This window comes from Brachionichthys hirsutus, chromosome 1, assembly GCF_040956055.1.
Source record: "Brachionichthys hirsutus isolate HB-005 chromosome 1, CSIRO-AGI_Bhir_v1, whole genome shotgun sequence".
In the NCBI taxonomy this organism is placed as follows: domain Eukaryota; kingdom Metazoa; phylum Chordata; class Actinopteri; order Lophiiformes; family Brachionichthyidae; genus Brachionichthys; species Brachionichthys hirsutus.
In genome coordinates this window covers 12,178,030-12,197,491 of record NC_090897.1, presented here as the reverse complement: position 1 = coordinate 12,197,491, position 19,462 = coordinate 12,178,030, and the positions used below count along the sequence as shown (strand labels likewise).

Genomic DNA, 19,462 nt, shown 5'->3' with positions numbered 1-19,462 from the left:
AAAAATATAGAAGGCCTTTTAAATATTTACCAGTATTTCAAAGAGAAACTGGTTAATGAATAAACTAAAGAAAAAACATTTAGGGTTAGTCAATGATTTATAGGAGCCCTAATTTTAGGTCTGGATTGCAGTTCTGTTGAATGACCACTGGGAGGAGACAGAACTCTGTCTTTTCTACGCTCTTATGAAGGCTTTATAGTCTTGCGGTTATTTCATGAAGAAAAATCAAGCAAGAAATAGTACTTTACTCTCATGAACTTTACAATTCAAGATGTGAATATAGATGAGCTGCTTTGGAATGTGCACTTTACTGCTGGATAGTAAACTATAAAAACTGCACATCTCTGTTCATGTGGGATATTTGCATATTTCATGCATTAGATACACCTTTGGACATTTTACTGTGTAAACCTGAGTTGTTTAATTACCCCTTAAATTTACTGCGATCAAACATACGTGGAAAGGGACTGGAGCCAAGCTCTAGTTAAACTGATGTACTCTGCTTCAGTGTGTGTGTGTTCTTTTTTTGCAGCATGAGTCACCCTACCAGTATGCGATTGGATGGCAGTCCCTGGGTGAGGGAGGGGAGGGAGGCAGTCTCAGGGGCCATCTGTCAATCTGTCCTCCATCCCATTTACCCGTTCATCTGCATGCAGCATCACAGAGGGAGGAAGTGAGCGAGAGCCTCTCATTCATAAAAAAAAAAGAGAAACTTCATTCATAAAGGCTGCACAATCGGGTTGTGCCTCAGAAAGAGAGGAGAGGAAAGTTGGAGGTGAAGCAGAAGTGGAAGCCTGGCAACGGACTGAGAGTGTGATAGCAGAATGGGAAGTTGCTGAGCATGACTGCTGGACCTTAGTCTCTGCAGGACGGCCCCAGTCCCGCAAAGGTGAGTTGAAGTTGCTGCAGTTTGGTAGGAATCTCGTGATATTCTGAGGACCTAAGATCATTTGATTAGCAATTTAACCAAAAAATGACCAACTTAATGTGCTTCCCGTCTTTATTTATTATTTACTATACCTCTGCTCAAATGTGCTTCTTGAAGTCCAACCTGTTTCCTCTCCCACTGTCCAGTTCTCCTATTATGAGAGCAAACCTCACCCAGGCTCAAAACAAAGACATCACCCTTACCAGGTATCGATCTCCACTTTGGTAGCATCACACTCATTCTCAGCAAAAGGAGCTGCATCGCTCATCTTCTTGGTGCGCTTCTTCCACAGTCATGCTGAAGCGCACGAAATACAGTCGTCTGCACAATGAACCGCCGTCTCTGGAGGATCGTCCTCAACGAATGTTGCCCCAGAAGACGGACCGTGGCTCAGAATCTGATTTTGCACTGCTTGATCCTGGGATGCCTACCCACCAGGGGGTATCCAGGGACTTCATCCCACGTATGGCAAACATCTGCCTGCAAAGCCCTGGTGCCCTGCATGGCCTGAGGGGACAGACAAAAGTGACCAGGAATCAGACCTCAGGTGTGAACACTGACAGATCCTTGTCCACAAGCAATAGGCATTCAGGGACTAATCAAAGATTCCGTAGCCAGCATTCCCAAAGTCTGTACCTTTCAGCTGACTGCAGTCTCACTAGCTCTGCTCTGAGCTGCACCAAGAGACCCATCACCTGGGACCAAATAACCAGCCTGTCCCGGACCCACAGCTGCCCCCCCGGCTCCAGACACAGAGGAGGCCTGTGCTGCCTGGGGGCAGCCGATGACTGCATGTTAGTGCAGACCACAAGCAGAGCGGTTCACCATAACATCAAGGTACCGGTCGCCACACCTTCCTACCTTTGGGTATATGCATGCAGTAACCTGCTCCTAAGAGTGTGTGTGTGTAGGTGAGACGCTCCTTCTCCTAACTCACCTACATGTTTTTACACTTTGGCTCATTACCCTCGCCGAAGAGGAGACGAGGGTATTGCAATTGGGTGCGTTTGTCTGTTTGTTTGTCTGTCCGAGTGCATAAGTCAAAAACTAGTAACCCAATCAACTTGAAAATTTTACACAAGCAAGGTTCTGCCCGTGGCTCGGTCCTCCCCGAGAATGGCGTTGATCCGGATCTGGATCCAGATTCTGGAATTATTTTTACATCTGGAATCGTGCCTGTGCTGTAAGCTGCCACTTTAAGAGGGAGGGACACGAATGGCATGATGGGAAAAAGAGTCCAGAAGGAGTCTTGTAGTACGTTCCGGAGCAGCAAGCTAGAAGCCCTGTTTACTGTCTCACAAGATCGAATAGTCTATTGGAGGCGAGGGTCTGCAATCTCTGATTGTCGTTTTCTAGTTTTTTGTTAGATTATTGACTGTGTCATTGTAAAGAGTGAATTTCATCTCATATACAGAGTTCTGGAGGAGAGTTTAGTTTCACGTCTTTGTTTCCTAATGTGAAACACATGTGAAGGAGGGCACGCACACACACACACACTTCATTTACCTTCCACATAGAGCTTCATGTGTAGGCAGAGGTGACTCATCCTGGCTCTCTGCACCTCTGTAGATCTACTCTGCTTCTTCCTCCTTGAGTGTGTGTGTGTGTGTGTGTGGGTGTGTGTTTGCGTGTGTGTGCGTGCGCGTGTGTTTGCGTGTGTGTGAATGTGTCCGGTGTTACACAGAGCCTGGACTGGACAACTGGAGGTGTGTCTGCATGGGTGATTAGGAGCGATCACCCATGGAAATGAGAATGGACTGTCTGATTTAACAAATGCATTGCACTTCTTCCTGTGCCCCGGGGCAGACTAAGGTTCCCCCCGGGGCACAGGAAGCGGGGCAGACTGAAGTGCGTAGCAGTTCGTGATCCCTCGATTGTTCCTTTGACACCACATATAGATTTAAATTTGGTGCAGATGACCAAATTGCTCAGAGAATGTTTCCTAATGAATGAATTAATCATTTCAGGCCTTTTATCGAGATCTATTCGGCATGATTTGCTCTAATTTGATTCTAATATCTTGCAGCCCAGCAGACTCGTCTAACATGTTGACATCATGCCAACCAAGCAGCGTCATTGGCTTTGGCAGGATGACATGCTGATGTTCAAACCAGTCTTCCAGAGCATTGCTTTTCACTTCCTTTCCTCTTTTCTTGTTTTGGTTCAAACTCTGTGAGTTGCATTCTGTAGTTTTCAGCAATTCTTTGGGTTCAAAGTGCAAAACACACGATATAAACAAACACTTGAGTTGTTAAATTTACTCACCTGGAGGAATCTGTTAAATTAAACCTGTTAAATCATCAGACATTTAAAAATGCTGCTCTAACTCTAATCATAGAGTTAGATTCGGAATAAGTTAATAGAACTATTACACAAAATTAGCCTCACTTAAAATGTGTTGGGATTTTTCATGCGGAAAGCTAGCCTCTTTTTGTCTTCTTTTGTGTGTCGCGTTTTTTGGTTCCCTTTTGGGTCAGTTGTTTCATAACCTATTTGTTTATTTCTGTCTCTGTGAGGACAGACAGTATAGAGACATTATCTGCAGTGTTTACATTGTCTGGGCTTTTGTTGTCTTCTTCTAGTACATGGGGAGTGTGGAGGTGACCCAGTCCATGAGAACCCTCGACTATGATACGAGAACACAAGTCACGCGGTATGTTACCACCACAGACCTGAGGCAGAATAGCAATATTACGGAAATGTTGGTTTGAATAAATGGGATAAAGAAGACTGAAAAAATGAACAGATTTGAGCATCCCTTGCACATATTACATATTAATAGAGTTTAGCTAAATTGAAAATGTAAAATAATATCCTGATGCTGTGCTGATAATGAACCACAATGTTTTAATGTATGTTGGAAGTATTCCAATACTTTTCGGGCACGGTATTACAGCAGTGGTGAAAAACACCCCAACAACATGTGGTGTGTTGAGAACATTCATGTGTCCCAGACCCCATTTCTGCAGCCCGCTGTTTGCATATTTACTCTAAATGTATGTACTGAGTGTATCACTTATCCAAACTGCGCCAAAGTCAAGGAAAGAAGAAGTACACAAAGAAGTATTCTGCTTTGACCCCCGGCAAAACTCGTGTCAGGTTTGAAGATCAGATGAGCAGTTCTCATGACAGCCAAATTACTTACAGGCGGAGAGAGAGAGAGAGAGAGAGAGAGAGAGAGAGAGAGATTCCTCACATTGTCGTCTGATGTTTTAAGAACAAAATCAATTTAAATATGTAATGGTTCATAAACCGTCGCTTTCTGCCAAAATCACTGATTATAAAAACAAGCTCTGTTCCTATCAAGAGCGCAGAATGCCAGAAAATCAAATTAGATCAATTTCCTCCAAATAATCTCTCAGTGCCTTGTTAACAGAGAGCATAAGACAGACCTCAATCCATGACATTCATTTTCTATTTGTTCAGAAGAAACACAGTTCCTGGTAAAATGCTTTGCTTCCTGTGTTGTAGGATGTTACTTTTATGTGTGTGTGTGTGTGTGTGTGTGTGTGTGTGGCTGATTTTATGACCTCTCTGATAACAAATTATTTTTCTATTAAAAAGTATTTTGTTTTCATTATTTTTAAATCAGATTTGTTTTTCTTCTAATCTAATTTCCATCTATTATGTTTCTACATGTGGTTTCAAATTTAATCTCTCCATGAAAGGGTTCACATGGCATGCCGTTCAGGAACTTATTATATATATATATGAAAAGTCTGAGTATATGGACCGAACTCTGGAATATATATATGAAAAGTCTGAGAATATGGACCGAACTATGAAAAGTCTGAGACTATGGACCGAACTCTGGAATATATATACAAAAAGTCTGAGAATATGGACCAAACTCTGGAATATATATATGAAAAGTCTGAGAATATGGACCGAACTCTGGAATATATATATGAAAACTTTGAGAATATGGACCGAACTCCGGAATATATATTTGAAAAGTCTGAGAATATGGACCGAACTCTGGAATATATATTTTGATATATATATTCGGATATTTTCAAATATATATTCAGACATTTTCATATATATATTCAGACATTTTCATATATATATTCAGAATTTTCATATATATATTCCAGCACTTTTGATATATATATATATAATAAGTTCCTGAACGGCATGCCATAGGTTCAGCAACTCTTTATTAGCAGAAATCCTTCTGGTGGAGGAAACAGCAATCAAAGCATCAGAGACAGACTGATGATCACATGTTATTAGTTAAAAGAGGATATTTTAAGACTTTAAGAGGACTTTTTGGATTTTGAATTGAGTCTTTCATCTCGATGTGGATATTATTCATTCATTCATCTTCCTGACTGCTTTTGGCCTTTTCCGGGGTCACACGGGTCATGCTGGAGCCTGTCCCAGCAACGGGGGAGAGGCGTGGTACACCCTTGACAAGCCACACAAAGACAGGCAATCATTCACACCCATGGGCTATTTAGCTTAACCAATTCACTTAATTTGCATGTTTTTGGTGGTGGGAGGAAGCCGGAGAACCCGGAGAGAACCCATGCAGACACGGGGAGAACATGCAAACTCCTGACAGAAAGGCTGAGTGCAGGCTAAATACCTCCCATTATGACCTCCACTTCCAGGTTTTAAGATGTCAGTCTCTTTAATCCAGTCTGTCAGTCATACATGATTAATGCAGCCTTAAATAAAAGTTTCCCTAAATGTAACAGCCATCCCTTTAAATCTGGTGGATCTGCGCTAGCATGTCATCCCCTTAAATATGCCTTATTGTTTTCTTTGAGTTTTTCACGACTTTGCCAACAAACAAAGGGACACATGATCCTAGACCAGGACTGGGCATTGTACGGCCCCAGGGCCGCATACGGCCCTTTGGTTGACTCTGACCGGCCCGTGTAAGGTTAATTGGAAATTAAAAAATAAACACATTTTCTAATTTTACCTCATGCATGGACTAAAACTGCATTCAGTGACAGTTCAATATGATGTAGCTGTGATGTCTTTATGATGCTAAGAACCTTCACACAACTTTCCAACAGTATATTAGACTAAAAATGTGTTTTAGAGTGAATGTGACTGAAAATGTTCTCTAGTATGAGTCACAAATGGTAAAACATTCACATTTATTTTACCATTGTTTTGAGAAATTTAATTGAATAAATTACATTTTTTGTAAGGCAGCCTCAATTTCTCATTGCTTAATTATAACATTCTTACAAGCTTGTCAAAACAATGCTGTTTACTGTTTTTTTATAAAGCAATACAATTAATATAATGCAGAATTGAGTTCAGCCTTTTGGCCCGGCCCTCCAGAATATTTTCTGTTTCTCATGTGTAGAGCATGAACGTTTTAGCTTTCCTCCAGAGGCGAATGGCATGGAGTCATGAACAGTGATAAGGGAAGAAAAACACTGAAACAAAGGAAGCTTGTTTCTCCATGCTTCGATAATTCAGCTGTGTGGTAGTTATTACTCGATTAAGCGTGCTGAAGTTGAAACCTTAGGAGGAGGCAGCAATCAGAGTCACACTGTCTGTGGAGGCGAAGAGGACAATCCTGTTCCAAGAAAACTGAAGGTTGATTCGACCCAGAACAGCAGACTGTCCTTACACCGTATTTGAGCACTTCTATTACGCAGTACTTATTTTCTACTATATTTAATTTAGATAACTTCTGAACTTTTTAACTTCACTACATTCACATGCCAAGAGCAGCTACAGTTACTTTTTCGGATTTGACCAAATCTTTAGATTAAAAACAATATGTGAAGTACAAAGAAAAAAGATATTTACACAAATATTTACACAGAATTTTATTGTTATCATGTCCCATCCAATTGTGTCACGATCTCCAATAATTATCTTGTGAAGTTTTGGAAATTGATCCTACGTGAACTCAATTATGTCTTTATTTAGTAATAAAAACAAGCTCCACCATTCCCAGCAACACCAGCAAAATCCGCTCTGTCTGTCTGTTAGAGAGCAGGGCTACCCAAAAGATCACCAACCTGATGCAGAATAGAAAACAAAGATGATTCACCATGGTTTTTTTCAATCTTTAACTTCAGGATTAATGCCCACAATACTTGTCATCATTATAAAACACAGCATGTTTACAAAGGTACCTCCTCTGTGTGCCTGTGTGTGTGTGTGTGTGTGTGTGTGTGTGTGTGTGTGTGTGTGCGTGATGGTAATCTGTATATTTATTTCCTGTTGTGTGTGCAGAGAGGCAATAAGCAGACTGTGTAAGAGGGCATCAGCCAAGACTACAGTGAAAAATAAAAGGGTAAGGAAGCGACACACACACACACACACACAATGATAGTCACACATATATGCAGTTAACACACGTGTGAGGAATAACTGTTATTTTGATGGCCATCAGCCTGTTTCCAAGGGACAGTCTGCTGTTCTGGGTCGAATCAACCTTCAGTTTTCTGGGAACAGGATCGTCCTCTTCGTCTCCACAGACAGCGTGACTCTGATCGCTGCCGTCTCCTCCCAGGTTTCAACTTCAGCACGCTTAATCGAATAATAACTACCACACAGCTGAATTACCGAAGCATGGAGAAACAAGCTTCCTTTATTTCTGTCTATTTTTTTTGTCTCCTCTTCCTCAGAAGCTTGCACGCCACCCCATGCAAGCCATTTCATTTGCCTCTGGAGGAGAGCCAGTACGTTGATACTCTCAGATGTTTATTCATGCAGGGAAAGGTACAGTGAGCGATGAGATGAAACTTGGTAGGAGGGTGCGTCCACAGACAAAGTAGACCCCGATGCGTTTTAAAGGGTTGCCTCCGGGATTCTTTTTACCCCTTGTATTATCATTGGTCTAAAAACTTGTGTTCAATTTGTTTAGCTCGAAATAAAAGCTGTATCTATCAGATTTAGCTGATGTAAGTCCTGTAGCATGAATTTGTGTGTGATTTTTGAATAAGGCTTCATTGACCTGACTGCAGGGGGCAGTGAGGACAGCTTAAGTTAAATTGTAGACTTATGTTAGACTATAATAACATTTCTATTCACACCCACATGATTTCCTTGCACCTTAAAATGTCCTTTAAGTTAAGGGATAGGGTTAGAGACCCAAATGTATCCTGACTAAATTTTAGATGCATACAGTGCAGCAATACTATTTTATCAAGACTTCCAATGACATATAATAATATCCTTTATATCCTATATCGATGGTGTTATCTATTCTTTTTGTTTTTGTAGTTATAAATGATGCAATGAATTCCCTGTATTATGACATAATGTTATTATTAGATTTTTCTACGATGGACCCTTACCTTATTTTAGAGCCCCCCCCCTCCTTAAGTCTGTGGATCTGCTCGAGGTTTTTTACCTGTTACCGGTCAGTTTAAATGTGGCACCTACTATTTCTAAATTAATGAATGATTACAAGAAGCAAATAGTGAAATCTTTTTTTTTTAGAATTTCATTTGACCATCAGAGCTGGTCTGTGCATTCATCAACCGTACGGGTCTCTGAGTCTATTTCAGATGAATCACTCATATTTATTTTTGCTTTATTTTGTGTTGAACATTATTTTGTTATGATAGAATTCACCTTATTCCTCCTATTTGAAGATTTCCCTCATAAATATCAACAATAACCTTTGCGAAGACAGCGGAGGAAATTAAATTCATTTCAGATTTTATAAGGACACACATTCAGCTGACTAGACTCGTGCTACTTTCAGAGAAACGCCGAATGGGAGTGAATCAATTAAATAAAGGATAAGGAATGATTGAAATCAAACATGACAAGTTCAGTTGATTCTTTGTTTGTTCTTCGTGATTTACCTCGACTTGCGTGACTGAGAACCCACACGGACAAACAAGCAAATGAACACGTGATCTTACAATCCAAGTTTTGCGTCTTGGAGCAGCTATTTTAATCGACCGATCAGCTCAAGCGGCATTTTTAAACATGGCTCATGCTCGTCTTTCTTTCTTTTGTCCAGGACATGGCAGATTATGTCGCTTATGTTGCCAAGGACCACTTCAATCAGAGAGGTGAGGGGCAAGCTTAATCTGTCATTGATGAGCAGGGCTTCCAGCTTCATTGTTTGGCTGTTATTAACGTGTAATAACCTCTCGGTCGTCGCTCTCTGCCAGCGTGTCACATCCTGGAGTGTCCCCAGGGTCAGGCGGGCGAAGTAATCAGCAGCATTGGTCAAGCCTTTGACACACGATTTCGACAACTTCTGAGTCGCACGTCATCGGTCCTCTCCACCAATCCCAGGTTGTCCTTTTTGTTGTCACACGACATAACAAATGGTCACAAGGCTTATTTCAAGTAAACCACATTAACTGAAAAGTGATAGTCTAACAGCGTTACACTAGCTCCTAATTGTTGCGTCAGATTAAATATGTTGTTTAGTTGTTGTGTTTGCCTATTTGGATAGAGCTAAAGATGTATTTTAATAATCAACTACTTAAACAACAGAAGATGAAACCCTTTTTTACTATTATTTAGAGGATTTAGGAAGCGCTTTATCCACCTTGCGGGTCACATGTCTGCCTATCTCAACTGTCTGGGCTAGGGGCGGGGAACACCCTGGATGAGAGGCCAGGTCATTGCAGGGCCACATTAAAAATACATTTTGCAAAGGGGTGGCGCAGGAGCCGAGGAATCGTTTGTCAAATAGACAAATCGTTTGGCCTATAGTTACTATATCTACCAATATAAATGTAATTTACATAGAAAACAGTTGTCCATTCAAAAAAGTACAACAAAATGGAAGAAGAGCTATTAAAAATCCAAAGGTTTACAAGTATTCCAGCATGAATTGGAATAAACAAAACAAATCCAAAAACAGATAAGTAGTTAAATATCAGTTTTGTGTTTTTGTTGGAGTGAAAATAAAATTAAGAATTTACTGATCAGATACTAATCTACCTGAGAATCCGATACATTTTTCACTGGTCCCACTCCCAACCTTCACAAACTTCAATAAATAAATACTGACAACCTTTTAGTAATTCACAAACAGAAAGACAAACATAAGATTGATGATGAGTCAATTATTGTAGCCCATTGTGTCTATATTCATTATCCACCATTATTTTTTCTTAATATCTCGGTTGATTATTGACCGATGTTTATGAAATTTGATACCATCATGTAGGGTGGGGGCCTCTATCTCACCACCAAATTCCATCTGGATCAGACCCAGAATGAGGTCAGGCAAAAATATTACATTTTAACATTACATTTTAAAACCCCATTTATGGATTAAAAAATCAGTTACAAATACACATCAAGTCTGATTCACTTTTGCTTTTCAAGAACAATTTAGAACCTTTTGATGATGATCCAGATCACCATGTGGACGGCGTAAATCTAATTAGGTGGGGAACGAGCTGCTTGGCGGAGGTCTGCGCTCTGAGTGATTTTCTATATAGTTCATTATCATTTATCCATATTTCTATATATGTACCTTCACTATTTGGCCTTTATAATACACAGCCAAGGCAGACATGTAAGTATTGTGTAACTTTGTTCTCTGCAGAGCAACTGGAATGCTCCGTCACAACTGGAGCCCCGTGAGGACAGAACGAAAGGCCAAGAGTGACCATGGAGCCAGCGAGCATGACGACTACTACAACATGATCCAGAGAGGGGAGCGTCCAGCTGGAGGAGCAGAGCCCCTGATAATCACAACAGAGGGTGATCAGGATGCTGGGGGACAGAGGGTGAGAATCCACTTCACCAGGTTTAGTAAGTGTGAGGATTGTGAGATTGTGAGCAAGTGTGGGAATGATTGATCTCATACCCAGATGGCTCTCCTTGTACAGATCATTTGTTTAGCTTTAAGTGTGTTTCTTCAGACCACTCATCTCCACAAACACACAAACACACACTCCTCGTCCCGTGTTTACGTGACTAATTTAGTTCTGTTTGCAGGCTTATTTGCCTCTGCCAGTTTCACAGCACAAGAACTGCGCCATTACAGAAGGAAGTACAGCGCCACCTGCAGGTTGAAATCATCAATACACGCTCAGTCCAATTCATGGGTCCAGTCCAGTGTGTAAGATTAAAGGGCAGAAGTGGAGTATTATAATCAGAATTTTCATCTAATCTGCTGACTCTACAAATACAAACAATTCAAATACAATTCGATACAGCGGCCGTTCATTTGGTTGAAATATGCAATCACGTCCCCAGATGCCACTGAATCTTATCACTGGTCCTATGACATTTGTCTATGTGCAGACATGCATGCAGCATATGTATGACATGCTTATACTTTTCTCTCTTTTAATGTGCATGAGACAGTATAAATTAAATTAATATACAGTTAATTAGAATCTAAAAATGTAGACCAACTAATCGCATGTGTGCTGCATTATTACAAATACAAAATGGTTTTTTATAGCTTAATTAAATGTGTTAAAATAAATTGTTAGATTAATAGAAATAACAGCGCAACCATGAAAACACCGCTGTCTCTTCACTAGACTCTGAGATCTCACTAGATCTGATCCAGGATCTGGTCCAGGATGAGGTCTGGTTCCATGGCAGGTGGGTAACCAACATCCGTGTACGTGAGCTATCAGCTGTAAAGAAGCTTCTGTGTCTTTCTCAGTAACTTTGCTTCCTTCTTTCCAGGTTAGGCAGAGCGCAGGCTGAGTCCCTCCTCACCTGCAGTGGGGATTTCTTGGTCAGAAACAGCGGCTCTGCATTTGGTCAGTATGTTCTCAGTGGCATGGAGGGAACCGCTGTTCACCATGTGCTGCTGGTCGACCCGTATGGACAGGTAGAGCTGTGCTCATGGGTTTCATTCCAGAAGCCGGAAGTCCTTTTCAAGCCTGCCATCTCTGTTTTTGTGATTAGGTGCGAACACGCGATCAGGTGTTCCTGACTATTGGTCACCTGGTGCATTTCCACATGGAGAACCAGATGCCGATCGTCTCTGGAAGCTGCAAGCTGTGTCTGAAACAGCCCATCCTACACTAACGCATGCAATCATGGACATTCTGTGGAAGCTGAGGTTGAATGTGCACAATTTGAAAAGGTCTGAGACATTATTTAATGAATTATTTGATTTTAGTGAACTCCAAACCCGGAGACTCGCTCAGGCTAAACAGGAAGTTCAAGCACAATTACTGGCATCTTAAGGAAACGACCTGAATGTTGCCAGACTTACAAAATAGTTGATACAGACTATATTGGGTTTTTTTTTATTTGTTGTTTTGCTGTTCCCCAGACTAAACTTTTTTTTAATCACATCCTTTTCATGTTTTTCATTTCGAATGTAGGGATAAAATATTCTTTCTAAATCTTCACATAATGTCACTTAATCACATGATTTTTAAGTTGAGCAAACTGACAGCATTACATCAATAATGTATTTATAAAGCTTCACTGAAATTGCTGTTGTTTCTCTCCTCTGTCCGCACGCTGAACACAGCATCTGTTCTGAGCCGGTCAGGATGGTCTGCTCAAAGAACGCTGATAAGCAATCCTACACAGCGTAGAACCACAGAACCGATTACAGGATGACCACCGATATTCACCTCTGCCAAGTAGTTAGGAGGTTCTGTTTTTGTTTGCCTCCAAGGAACAACATTCAAAAAGGTGCGGAACGATCGTGATGAAATGTTCAGAAAATGTCGAGAAGGTTACCAGATTACATTTTGGTGATGATCCAGAAGAGATCCTGGATTCTGGATCACTTTGAAATTGTTGTTAACATTGCAGTCAATGGAGCTTCAAAATGTGTTCCTCAATATCTCTGTAAATGTTTTATTATTTGATGCAATCGTGTAGGGTGGGGACCTCGATGTTACCACCGAATTTTATTTGGATCGGATCTGGATTGTGGATATTATTGAGATAGTTTTTTTTTATTTCGGCCGACTGTGCATTTAATATTGGAGATGAGCGTCGTCTTATAGCTGAATCAATTCCACATCGGAGCAGGTCAACCGATTTGTTCTATCTTTAATACCTGAGGAAACAGATCGAATTGAAATCGGGCTAAATTTTCACAACAAAACTATATATTTTTTGGACACTTTCAATAATATCTCTCTGATTACCTCCACAAATGAGGTTCTGTTTCTGCTGGCCTTTACCAAGAGACACTGTGGAATTCGTAGTGGACAAACGGATTTGTTGTATCTTCAAAAGCTCTAGATCTAGATCCATAAGAATCCACCATTACTGAAAATGTGCTTTTAGTAAATAACTTCTAAACTAATAATAATATCAACGTGAATCCAGTTGCTAAAAGTTTGTTTTCATGGTTAAGGAATCTAAAATAGAGATAAAATAAATGTAGGGCCGTTATTTTTGGTGTAAATCAAAATATAGACGAGACTGAGATGCTTGGCGGAGGTCTGCGCTCTCGGAGTGCTTTTCTAGTTTGCATGGCTGATGTTTGCAACGGTACCTGAATGGAGCATTTGTTGATGCCTGTTGGAATGGGTAACGACAGCACGGTAAGGGTCTGGGCGCTGCGTGATTGGTGGTCGCAGTGCATGCAGAGGGTCATGCAGCTCAGCTGGCCCTCAAACAGATGCGAGACGATGGTCGACGACCTCGCTGCAGTTACGCAGTTTCTACCCGGTCCTGACCTCCACCTTCGTGGCGAGGAACTCATCTGGCGCGTTGAAACCTTGAGAACACGCGAGAAGTCGCTGTAGGAGGCGTGGGGGGTGGGGTGGGGGGGCAGTTTGACCGTTTAAAACAGCGAGCGATTGTGCGCCTGCCGTTGCACCTTGTTGAGATCACCGTGGAGCGCATTGAGGAGAAAGAGCAGCAGTTCTTGGGCGTCTTGCTGGGAGTAGTTGTTGAACTGGGGGAGGATGGAGCACAGCGCCAACCTGGCCTCCACTGGGGCACAGCTGGAGCTCCTTCCCACCCACATCTCCTCCAGCAGGCGCCCGATCACCTCAGCCACCCGACACTTGGACCTGCAGCAGCATTAGACCATGGGGACAATGGTGTGAGCGAAGACACAGAGAGAGGCGGCGGGATGGACTTACTTTGCGAGGTCTTTTCGAGTGTCCCGGTGAAGGAGGTGCTCCACGAGAGGCACGGTGGAGCACAGGCACTGCAACACGGCGTTTAAATAGCAGGAGTTGCCTGAGTTGTCCAAGCCACACACTCCTGGCAGGTTCCACCGGTGCAGCTTCACTGCAGAGTCTTGTTTCTCAGTTTCCATTACCTGATCACAACTGGCTGTATTGATCCTGCAAGCCCAGGGGCAGGAAAAAGAAATCAAAGCCACATCCTTTGCAGAGGTGCACACCTTATCATGAGGTCATTTTGTAACCTACAATAAATCATATTGATATTTCATAGTTTAAGTGATATATATAGGCATAAATGTCAAACATTTTCTGCTTCCGGCTTTCAGTTACAGTACAGGGCTGTGAAAAAGGATTAGACCCCTCCCCTCCTGATCGCTTCAGTTTTTTTGTCTTGGATCTTCAAAGAAGAATGTTGGTAATGTAATACCTGTACATTTTTTTCCAACTGGAGAACACAGAATCAAAGTGAACTTTTGCAGAAGGTGCCAATCTTCCAAAGTTCCTCCAATAACACTTACAAACCAAGGCCGACTGTTTTTTTGTCTATTTCACCCTGAGCTGAAGCCGAAGCTAAAAATAAATACGCCGCTGACCTTTGCTTGGAAAGCCTCGCTTGGCCCGTCTCTTGGTATGAGGTGCTGTTTAGCTGAGGCAGAACAGGTACGGCTGCGCTGCTGTCCGCGGCCAGCTGAGAGGCCAGAGTCCTGGTGAACTCCGTCAGGTGAGCCCTGCTTCTGCAGTGTGTGGAGTGTAAATGTGTTGATGCAGATGATGTGCAGCGACACCCAGAGGCCTGGGAGGAACACGTCTACCAACAGTCCTTTTTAAGTCTGGAACAAGCAGCATAGCCGGTCCGGTCCAGCCCTGTAAGTGGGCCACAAGGTGAGCTGCTGAGTCCTCGACCTTTTGTTGCTGACGTGGCGTGGAACAAAATGAATTTCTACCTCTGAGCCGGAAAAGATGTTCCCGAGTCTGCCCTCCTTCCAGGCAGAGCTGTCCAGCTGAACCGAATGCCTGCGGCTGCAGAAAGGTCTCAGCAGCTGCTCCACCACAGGCTTCCTGCTTTGCCCGTGGAGCTTCTCCGGACAGTGCAGGTACATGTTGCAAATGAATCCAGAGCTCAGGTCGCAGAGGAGAGCCAGATGGAGAGCGAAGGGATGCTCCTGATGGAAGAGCCGGTACTTCCTCACGGCCAGGCCGTGGCCGGGCGTGTATAAGGCCCGGTAGCACCTGATTACGCGGCTGCAGAAAGCAGAAAGGGCTTCCAGTTTGTCGCCGTCCTCCAGTCTGGTCAGAGACAGGAGGCTGATCTGGAAACTGTTTCTCTTCAAGACCCCCTGCCAGCCATCCAGCTTCAGGGCTAGCTCGGAGCCGAGGCTGCTGCTCTCGCCGACGGACAGGCCACTCTGGAGCACTGTGGAGAGCCATGTCAGCGCCTCATCGTACTCTCGCTCGCAGACATCTGCACTCTGCTCTCTGCCCGGGCCGTATGGCGCGTGGTTAGCGCCTGCCTTCCTAATGGTCGCTCTTCTCGTCAACTCCCGGATGGCTCCTCTGTCCAGAACTCCCAGCAGAAGCTCTCTGGCTGGAGAGTAGACATGGTAATTGGGTCCGTTCTGATTCCTAGTGAGAGTCTTTGCTTTTTTTGACCTGAAGATGTTTGGCAAGCACAGGCCGTCTCGCCGGACGTCCCCATGAAGCCCGTCCACCATCTGGCAATCCTCTGATATCCAGTCACACTCCCTCACTGACAAAGCCTTCGCCATCATCGCAGCCTCTTTGCGTTGCTCAAGAAGATACCAATCCCAAAATAGTGCCGGCTTCTGGCAGGACATTTACCTCTGATTTGGTATCACCTTGGCATGTTAAGAAATAAGCCAGAATAAAATGTACCGGTAGTCTGTTTCAAATTCCTACTTGTCCATTTGGCGTTGCAAAAAAATTGAAACGACGGAGACAGGACGTCTCACAAACTCCGTGTACTGAACAAGTACTCTGATCTGCTCCCAGGTGAAATGTTACACTCACGAGAATCTGCTGCGGTAAATCGTCAGGTATCCACTGTAGCCAGACAACAGTAGTCTCGGCAACCAACCAACATGAGACTTTGATTGCTCTGCAGCTTTTAAGGTTTTTATCAAAAGACAGTTGGAAACCTTTATAAGCTGCGTAAATGAAGCCCAATAAGTTATCAGCTCGTTTGACATAGTGTCTCAGGAAATAAACCACAAGGGTGTGTGCAGCGTATCCACCTTCTTCACTAGGAGGAGATCTTTAGCCAACTTTGTCCCTGAAAATGAAAAATGATGGCGCCCCCTACAGGTGATAAACGTTATTAAGCACTGCAACGAGCCACATGACCCATGACGTCACAGACATTCTTCTTCTTGGTTCCGGGTGTGTTTGTGTCACAGACAGCGGCGCTCCTGTTTCCTAAACTATGACAGAACAAAAACTGTCTCAGAAAGTTTTTCCCTGTACAGCAGTTTCCAAAGAAAGTATTTTAACTTGTTAGAACCAATGAGAGCAAATAATGAGAATACAATCTTTTACAACCGGAAACCCCGTTACTAAAATTAATAAAAATATTAAAGTAATACTATTATTGTTTTATAAAATGTATTTGTGGACTGTGAAAGCAATCCACAAATGAAGAGGCTGCATTTCTCTTTATTTATGCAGCTTTTAAACTTCCTTAAAGAAACAGAAAAATAAAACCGAGTGTACATGGCAAGGGTTTGGAGACTGTGGATATAAATGACATGTATTTATCAACGGATAGCAAAAGAACAGCTTGGAAACAGAGACTGATTAAAGCTTTATCATAATTTGCTTTGTCTATCTATAAAATGTGGTATGAAGCATTTTGGCTTTGGCTCCATTCTTGAATATTGTGGACTTTCACACAGTCCAAAAATACAACTCTAAATTATAGGTATGAATGGGATTGGTTGTTTGTCTTTCTGCATGGGCCTGTGATGAATCGGCAAACCGTATTGTTAAATCTATGGCAATGCATTTTATATTAGGAACAGGTGACATTGTCCAAAAAACAAGGGGGAAACATTTTAAGCAAAAAGCAACCTCCAATTATAGTTGATGAATTAAAAAAAGAAATGTTTTTCCTTTGTAATATAGTATAGTATTAGGTAGCATTAAATGGAGATACCCAAATAAAATACTTCCTAGTGTTATAATTGCCTTGAAACTGGACTGAAGGGCGTCAGTGAAAAGATGTATAAAGGTCATTTGAGGACAGACCGTCATGCCTCGGCTAATGATGTGTGTGACACACAGCACACACCACGGGGAATTATAACCACCGAGTCTCTCTAAATGAGCTAATCAATGCTGGCCTGCAGACATTCATTAATTAAGCAAGCACACAAATAGGTATTTGCATCTCTGGCAAGTTCAAATTTTTATTTTTTTGCGTGCTCAGCAAGAACAATGTTTAGCCGGCTGTCCTGCAGTGCATCCTGCTGTTCACTCCCCTCCTTTCAAACACACACACACACACACACACGCACACACTGAAGCACAACATGGCCTAGAGTTTATTTACCTCTGCATTTGTCAACTCTCGCTTTATCATAGGAAACTAGTTCAGTGTCAGGTCATGTCATTAGCTTCTGCTCCGTGTGTGTGTGTGTGTGTGTGTGTGTATGCGTGTGAATGTGTGTGTGGCTCCTTTTGCAGCCATGCTTATCTGCCATTTTGGCCGAAGAACTTCCTTGAAAATGTTTGTTTTCATGCCCTGTGCCGGTGGATTGGAATCGAGTCTGCACATTTGAGTGTGTGTTTGTGTGACACAGTGCCGATGGGGGGGGGGGGGGGGGGGGAGTCCAGAATTCTTGCACGAGGCAGCAGACAGATGTGGGAGACTTGAATCAAGACTTCAAAACCTGACTTTTCTTCCACTGTTGGTCTTTTTTTCTTTTTTTTTGCTGTCCATTCCTCTCCCGTTTCCTCATGCTTTGGCCAGCGGCTCACACTTCTCCCTTGGATTTCAAGCATAGGCTGAGATCAAAGCTTGGATCCCTGCAAACACCAGGAGGGATGGTTCAGAATGCTGGACTTTCTGTTTGTCATCTACTTGCAGCTCAAAAACACATTCAATGTTTTTATTACCTTGCTTCTCATATTATTTGAATCACTTGTAAAGAGGAGTTTGACCTGATGACACATTTCAGAAATCCACAACATTCAAAAAACTGACTTCTGCTTGCAGAAACCTCAGGAAGAACAACAAATGTTACAGCTTACACAAACATCCCCAAATAAGTGTATTTGGCTTTCCGTTCTTGGCCTTTTATTGCTCATAGGGGGGCGTTATGATTGCAGACATTACACCCTGCAGGATACCAGGTTGAACCATTCTTTGTCTGTCATTTCCTTTCTGGCAAGGACATGAAGAATCCCGTTGGTGTAATGACACTGATAAGTTTAAGTCTCCTTCAATATAAGTTTTTCTCCCCTTAGTCCAGACTTAGCTGCATCAATGACTAGTAGATGAATTAGCATGAACATTTCTTTCACCCCAGAGGATGAATGCTACTCACGTTCATTGTGCGCTGACTTTTCATGCAGCACCAACGTTTTTTAAATATTTCCAGAGGGATATTTCAACATGTTGAAATGTTTATGTCCCTTACAGAAAAGTTTATTTTTAATGATTTTGGCTTCATAAGGAAAAGGTTTTTGCACAATATTTGACCTGTAAAGCTAATGCTAATCCATTTACGTGTGCTTTGTGTTTAGGGTTACATAGCAAATAACTCATTATCTTTGTCTTTTCACCACATTGTTATACATATATTAACTTGGAGTTCAAAGTGCCACTATGCCTCAGTCAGAGCTCAATCACATGTGACCCCAAACAATGAGGAGGCAAATCTGATGTCAACACAACTCAAGGGGTATGCTCTGCGTTGTATTTTCCTCCATCAAAATATTCCTTCAACTCCCAGTCCCCCTTCTTATCACTGCTAAAGGTCTGAGTTTTGCAATAAAATGATGTGTTCATATGTAGATCTGAACTGCTGCATGGCGCAGTTGTAAGTATGCTGGCGTTCCGTGTACCTGGGCATACTTCTCTATCTGTCTGTATGCATGGATTGTGTTTATGGCTCTCTACATCTGTTTTGAGTGTCTCTTACAGACGGTGGTGGCGAATCCCTGGCGGGAAAACTCAGCAGGGAATGTTTTCCATCCCTAAGATGGTCAGATTTGTGTGGGGTGGGGTGGGGGGGACACTGACTCCGCATAAATTACATGTGGAGGGGAGATAAGTGGGCGGCTAGACCAGACCGAAGCCAAAAATACTATTCACTGTGCCCCATAGGGAAAAGACCCTGAACAAATCTGTGTGTGCTCAGACCAGACACAGGGCGTGGACAAAATAACATGAACACCTCATTATATATTACATTTTAGTTTTGCCCCAGTGATCACTATGAAGTTGAATCAATACCTATGTCTATGAAAATATATTTGA

General features: G+C 42.4%; 1 protein-coding gene and 1 pseudogene across 1 annotated transcript; one reads left to right on the top strand and one right to left on the bottom strand.

Moving 5' to 3' along the window:
* The first annotated feature begins 1,222 nt into the window (after window positions 1-1,222).
* Window positions 1,223-11,884, top strand: LOC137894724 (SHC-transforming protein 1-like; annotated as a pseudogene).
* Window positions 11,885-12,223: 339 nt separating this feature from the next.
* LOC137896182 (uncharacterized) lies at window positions 12,224-15,731 on the bottom strand. The gene is given in 8 exon segments (XM_068741716.1): window positions 12,224-12,392; window positions 13,323-13,532; window positions 13,638-13,845; window positions 13,918-14,109; window positions 14,559-14,696; window positions 14,698-14,780; window positions 14,782-14,885; window positions 14,888-15,731. Coding segments are annotated over 8 exon segments (1,932 nt in total). The 3' UTR covers window positions 12,224-12,239.
* Window positions 15,732-19,462: the final 3,731 nt, after the last annotated feature.